The 7,530-nt window shown below is 33.8% G+C and overlaps 1 protein-coding gene across 1 annotated transcript; it reads right to left on the reverse strand.

Moving 5' to 3' along the window:
* Positions 1 to 1,079: 1,079 nt before the first annotated feature.
* Positions 1,080 to 2,058, reverse strand: LOC124518670 (olfactory receptor 2T8-like). The gene has a single exon (XM_047088723.1). It carries the CDS (start codon positions 2,016 to 2,018, stop codon positions 1,080 to 1,082), a length of 939 nt encoding a protein of 312 aa, XP_046944679.1. The 5' UTR covers positions 2,019 to 2,058.
* Positions 2,059 to 7,530: the final 5,472 nt, after the last annotated feature.

Consider the following 7,530-nt stretch of genomic DNA (forward strand, 5'->3'; position numbering starts at 1 on the left):
AGATGGGTTTTTTTTTTGTTTGTTTTTGTTTTTGTTTTTTGTTTTTTGTTCCAGAAAATGAAAATTGGTAGTTCACAAAGGAAGATAAGCACATTGCCATGAGTTAATAAAAACATCCCCAGAAATCATTAGGGAGATAAAAAATAAAACCAAGATGAGTAAGTATATCCATGTTAGAATAGCTAAAATGAAAAAAAAGTTGACATTACCCACAATTGCTGCCAATAGGAGCAAGTGGTACTCCTGTGACTTACTGGTGGGCATGTAACATTGAACAAACATTGTTACTGTTACACTGTTCACTAAAAAACTAGTCATGCATCTATCAAATTAAGTAAAAACATGTGATTACAAAAATGACTTTAAAGCTATTTTAGTAATAACAGTTACAGACTGAAAATAGCCCACATGTTCATCATCATAGTAGTATCTAAACAAAGACATTTAGATTCAGAGATGGGAATATTAATCAGGAACAAAAAAGGAAACATCTGATTAATGTAAAGTTGTGGCAGAATCTTTAAAAACATATTGAGAAAAAGACAAAATATATAGAAATCTACCTATTTTGTATTTTCATTGGAGCAAAATTCTAGAATAGGCCAAACTGCAGCATAAAGATACAAATGTGACCAGTGGTAGTATATTGGTTGAGTGGTTTTACTGGAAAAGGAAATGAAAAACACTTCTGGTCTGGTGAGAATTGTCTTTTGCTAGTGGGTTAAGTTACAAGGCCAAGTTGGTGACACTGGTTGAATACTAAGCTTCAGGTGTGGGCATTTTAGTGTTTGTAAGTTAAACCACAATTTAAAAGAAATTAACAATAAATGTTCAAAATCGTTTGGCTACTTAGTTCATTCTTTAAGCAAATACTTATTAGGTGGTGTGATGTAAAAACATTTTAATGATTTTTGTTTAACAGATTTTTAACAATCCACAATTTGATGTGTTCATGACAGCTTAGTAAAAGATCCAAACTACAGATCTGTGCCTGCATTTCAAAGTAAAATAGTAATAACAAAGGTATAATGCACACAATTTTTTTCTCTAGGAAATCCCACACAACCACTTTTACAATCTTAGTCATGGCTTAAGGCAGAACACTGACCCAGACATTTTCTCAGGGCTAACTTGACTTCTCTGTTCCTCAGACTGTAGATGAGGGGGTTCAGTATAGGGGTGAAGATAGTATAGAACACTGAAACTACTTTATCATGGTGAGCTGACCTGTAGGATTTAGGTTGCATATAGGTAAAAATTGCAGCTCCGTAAAAGAGTACCACCACAGAGAGATGTGAGGAGCAGGTGGTAAAAGCCTTTTTGCGGGCTTCTCTAAAACGCATCTGGAGAACTGCAGCAAGGATGAGACTATAGGAAATCAGAATGAGAGAAAATGGGACCAGGAGCATTAACACACAGCATATGTACATCACATACTCAAAGACAAACGTGTCGGCACAAGCTAAACGCACCAGAGTAGGGGCCTCGCAGAAGAAATGATTGATCTCATGTGCATCACAAAATGGAAAACTCAGGGTAGCAGCAGCCTGCATGAGCCCATCAGCTGCCCCCAGGACCCAAGACCCCACAGTCATTCTCAGGCATAATTGCCAGTTCATGAGGATGGGGTATCGCAGTGGGTGGCAAACAGCCACATACCGGTCATAGGACATGGCTGCTAAGAGGAAGCACTCGCCCCCTCCCAAAGTGATAAAGAAGAAGATCTGCAACCCACAGCCGGCAGGGGAGATGAACTTCTCTCCAGTCAAGTAGTCAGTAACCATTTTGGGCACAATGGTGGAAACCAGCATCATGTCCATGAGGGAGAGTTGACTCAGTAGGAAGTACATGGGTGTGTGGAGTCGGGCATCTTGATGAATCAAGAAGATCATGAAGGCATTGCCCACTAGGGAGGTGAAGGAAGTTGTCACAACCATCACAAAAAGAAATAGTTTGGCTTCTGTGTGGTTAAAGAGTCCTAGGAGAATGAAATATGAGGTGGTGTTCCCGTTTTTCATGATTTCAAACAGGAATGACGCTGGAAATGAAGAAGTAGATGACAGAGATCATTTGCAGTGCTCTATTTCAATTACATATTACTTGATAATTACATGACTGAAAATTATAAAACCTATTTAAAATCTTTCATTTGCCATTTTCAAAATAGTTTAATATGGACATAAAATTAGTTACAACTTTTTCCATTTTTTATCACTTTCAGAGTTTTCAAAATTAGTACCCCCACCTTTACTATTGATTAATGGGCACAATTAATAATTCTTTTGATAAATTACAGGAATATGGTAAGTATGTCTGTTGCACCACATGACACCAACATAAGTGAACATTATTCACATAATTTGTAATTTATAATTGTGCCTTGCCTTGTATCATGTGTAGTCAGTATTCTTAGAAACTGAGTTAAATCTATGTGTTTAACTATGTAAAAGCCAAGCCCTTCAAACAGGAGTCACACATATAAAACATCAGTATTTACTGAAACCTGTCAAAATCAGATCATCTTTCTTGATATCATTTAATTCAGAAAGGTATTGTTTTTTCCAAAATAAAAAAAAAAGGAGTCAGAGACAGAACTTATATTTTCATGTCTATGAGCCAAAATACTGAGTCTGCAGAAGGCATATGATTTAATTCGGAATTGTTAGTACATTTAGTTTAACTTTTCTGTGTTATACACTGAAAAAGGTAATGAAATCAGGCTATTTCCCTCAGTGTGACACTGTAATACTAAGTGCAGAATTTCATTAACTAAAAAAGCACTTTTTATAATGAGATTATTCCCCCTCAAAGTCACAGAAACACAACTTTATTGGGTAAAGTAGAGAAAATAAAAATTCTGAATTATTCATCTAGCCACAGAGGTTAGTTAATTTCTTCTGCAGTTCAAAAATAATCTAAATCTTTAAAGGCATTTTTATCTCTGATCTGTTATAACTTGTTGAATAAAACCATAGCTGCAGACATGGGGATACACATTCTTTCTCAAAGATATGGTATAATTCCATGAAGTTATATAGCAGAAGGAGTCCATCTCTTCCATGGACATTCCTTTTGCCCCCACTTTACATAGACGTTCCTTACTTGAGGTCCTTTCAAGATGGAGAAAGGCAATACAAAAGAATTGCTCAATCCCTAACTCCAGTTCTTGAGCATCATTACTGTACTGGTAGTATTCTACTTGAGAGTTTTAGTTGGTTATTTCAAAATCAGACATGATGAAAATACACTTCCTCCTTGTCAAATGTATTTTGCATTTGCCAAAATTCTGTGATATGCACATCCTCATAACGTTAACATGAAGTCTGTACCCTTAGTAACTAATGGAAATCTCTAATTTTGGAGTTCAGTATCAGTTTCCTGAAGAAGCTCAAACCTTCTTATTCATTTCTTTGGCTTGTGGGCTTCTTATTTTTCACTATTTCCATCTCCCTATTGCTGAAGATTGATAGAACTTTAAAATTATTTAAAAATCAGTGGGTAACTTATTAATTGTAGGATGTTGGACAAGTTTCTTAATTTTTGCTACTCTCTTACTTATTTTTGAGTGTACTATCAGTGCATTGGCATTAAATATGTTCACATTGTTGTGCAATCATTACGAATATTAACCCCTGGAAACTTTTCATATTCTTAAACTGAAATTCTTGTATCCATTATACAATAAATGCCTTTCCTTTTCCCCCCAGAACCTGACAAGCACCATTCTATCTTCTGCCTCTGTATACTTGACTAATCTAGGTACTTCATATAAGTGGAGTTATACAGTAGTGTGTGTGTGTGTGTGTGTGTGTGTGTGTGTGTGTGTGTGATTGGCTTATTTCATGCAACATAATTGTCTTCAGTGTTCATCCATGCTGTAATATGTGTCAGAATATTCTTCCATTTTAAGGCTGAATAATATTCCTTTGTATGCATATACTATATTATACTACATTTTACTTATTTACTCATTCCATCTAAAGACATTTGCGTTGCTTTTACTCTAGTTGTATTCTTAAATAACTATTTAATGGGATTTTTGATAACATATGCTCATTATTGGTTATTTTGATTAGGTGAGTATATATATAGTATAATATATAGTAATTTGTGCTAAATTTTTGCTTACATCATGCAAGATAAGTATGTATGGTTTTAGAGAATATTTACAACTTAAATGCATTTCCAGATTAAAAAAATGCATTTTATTATTATGATATTTCTACTTGTGGTTAAGTGTATTAATGAATATGAAATAATTATTTCCTTTTCAAAAGATATGTGATAACTCTGCACTTTTTTTAGGTGAATAAAATGTATAAAAATAGTCAACATAATATCATTGACTAGAGTGCTCATAATGCTTAGAATATTTAATGGAAAAATGAACTAAATATGTTAATTACATAAGATGAGTGGAAGGTATTTACATTTTCCTGAAATGTGATAATATATAATTATTTGTTTAATTGAAATCCTACATATCTTTTCATATTACACAAGTAAGACTATTTTCCACTAATTGCAATGTTTGTAAACCTACACAAATAAGATTCTAAAGGATAATTTCTAAAAATATTGATGATAGATACAAAGTGCAATGGAAACTTAAAATGAAGAATTAACTTATCTTGCAAGTAAAGTATCTACAATGGTTAAATAGAATAATGAAAACTCGATATTTACTAGTGTGACAATATGAAAATTTAATACTTTGGGAAAGTATTTTCTTTTTCATCTTCACTATGGCTTGAGAACATTAATGATTTATTTTATTTTCTTTTGTTTCCATAGAATGCCACTTAGAATAGAGCTAAACTTATGATGTCTTTAAATCACAAACTCATCTCTTTTGCAATGCTATTAGAAAACACAAATATATCCTCTATTTTTTCTCATAATCATAGAATATTTAGGATCTGTCTGAAAATTTTCCTTCTATATTTTTACGATCCCATTTGCCATCACTTAGTATTACAATTATTAATCTTCCTCCTCAAGAAACTTAGATTAGCCAATTCTTTCTGTATAAAATATAATGGTAACAACTAAATCATTTATATTACTGAATTGACAAGTTGCTACAAGACTTTCAATCTGATTAAGTTAGCATTCATTTTAAATCTTCAGATTGTAGGATAGATAACAGAGTGGATTTTATATGTTAAACTGTATAAAAAGTGTACAATTACTGCAGATTTTCTGGAGTTCAAAATTCATAAACAAATTACTAAACGTTAAGAAATTAGTGTGACCTACTCACATAAAATGATGTCACCCCACAGGCTTGATCTGAGCAACATTTGAGCAACATTATCCTGAAACACCTCTTGTAGTCTCGCAACAACAAAATTGCTCACATCAGAGTCTACAGTGACCTATTAAGGGGTGTGGCACCTTGACATATTTTGCTAAAAATACTTTCTTATTAATATGCTAGTGCTGCATAGGTTTGACTCTTTGGATGCCAATGGTGTTTAATTTTAAAGGGTTTTAGAGATTTTCATAACTGAAATATACTTTCTTTGGCCCTGTCAGAAAGCTCTGATTCATTAAGATAAGAGAGAAATTTTACAAGGAAAAGTAAATGTACATAAATGATCTTGGAAAGGGATGATGATTTAAAATACACTAAAGAGTAGATTTGTCTACCCTGGAGTTACTTGGTTTAATTTTGATAAGGAGGAAATGTTAAATAATTTGTTTTTAAGAGACAAGCTTTTGTCAAGTAATTAAAATGATGAAATGCATATGTGGAATTTAAGAAATGAAATAGAGGAACATGGAGGGTAAAATGAGAGGCAAACTATAAAACAGACTTTTAAATATAGAGAACAAACAGAGTTACCACAGGGGAGGTGGTCAGGAAGATGGGTTAAATGGGTAATGGGTATTAAGGAGGGCACTTTCTGTGATGAGCACTGGATGTTATATGCAGGTGATGAGTCGCTAAATTCTAAATATAAAACTAATATTACACTGTATGTTAACTAATTGAAATTTAAATAAAAACGTGAAAACAAAAAAAAACGTGACATGCATGGTAAAGTTCAGTTGTTCTTTCCTCTTTGAACTAACTTGACAGTATTACTGTGTTTCACAAATTTCAATTTTTATACCTATATTATTTTATTTTATAGCTTATATGTTTCTTTGTATCTAAGTAACAGAATATATAATTATAGAAACAACAGCTATAGCAGATTGCGTTTGTTGTGCCAATCTCTTTGCAATTAGATTCTATCTGGGTTGCTTTTACATGATTTTATCTATGTTTGTAGTTTATAATTTCAGTTTCTGGGCAAACCTTTGTTCTTAGATTCATTTTTACCTCTTCTGTGACCTTGACTTTTGTAAGAATAAATGTAAGTATCATATTCCACATCTATATCTATATCTATCTATCTATATACACACACACACATATACATATATATATAATTACATACATATATTTTATAATTACTTATATATACATATGATGTATTTATAAATTATAGACACACACACACCTTATGCATCATGGAATAGTTGATGGGAAAAGCTACCTCTGTAAAATTGTAAGATGTTTTAGTTGCTTAATTCAGGTTATCTGTAGTAATCATTTCATTTGTTTGGAAAGAGAGCATATCATGATTTAAATATGCTTCTGAATTTGCATGTTGAGTAGACTTTGTGCAATGTCAATCAAATGCTATGTGGTTACCAAAGGGAATGAGAATAAATATCAGAGAACCTCAATGTCAAAAAGAGGAGGGCATACCACAAAGAACTCCATTAGGAAACTGAAATTATAGTGAATCTGTGTTTCCTAAATTGAAACAGTTTAGGTTTATTTTTAAATATGTGGGCATAATTTAAATAAACCAACAAATTTTTCACCAGACCCTCATTTTTTTTTAAATTTTTTTTTCAACGTTTTTTTTATTTATTTTTGGGACAGAGAGAGACAGAGCATGAATTGGGGAGGGGCAGAGAGAGAGGGAGACACAGAATCAGAAACAGGCTCCAGGCTCTGAGCCATCAGCCCAGAGCCTGACGCGGGGCTCGAACTCACGGACCGCGAGATCGTGACCTGGCTGAAGTCGGACGCTTAACCGACTGCGCCACCCAGGCGCCCCTCACCAGACCCTCATTTTAACAAGAACAGGGTATTTTGTCCATTGATCCTCCCGAAGAAATGTGGGGATGGAATAATTTCCAGACATCACGAAAGAGACTGTGTGGAAAAGTCCATGTAACAAGTGCTGAGACCTGGACAGAGTGCAGAGCTAAGAAGCCACAGATCAGCAGGAGAGAAGCAAATAGAATAGCATCACATAAGTTGCAGGAAGTTTATCGTGGATTTCCCTTAGGAATAAGTCCCTAAGAATGAAGGACTCAGAGTTGGCCACAGGGAGATGTTGAACCATGTTGCAGTTATAACAAAGTTCTCAGTTACCCCAGGAGGAATTCTAACATGTTCCTTCTAAGTTGTCTTGCTATAGGGAAAGGGGTTCCTCTTGCGCCCCAACAGGAGCATTGATAGGA

Source organism: Lynx rufus, unplaced genomic scaffold (assembly GCF_022079265.1).
Source record: "Lynx rufus isolate CCGP_SWC_20201006 ecotype Redwood Valley unplaced genomic scaffold, mLynRuf1.p SCAF_1, whole genome shotgun sequence".
Taxonomy (NCBI): Eukaryota; Metazoa; Chordata; class Mammalia; order Carnivora; family Felidae; genus Lynx; species Lynx rufus.

Coding starts and splice junctions, on each gene's coding strand:
- LOC124518670 (XM_047088723.1), bottom strand. CDS start 2,018: ATGAAAAACGGGAACACCACCTCATATTTCATTCTCCTAGGACTCTTT.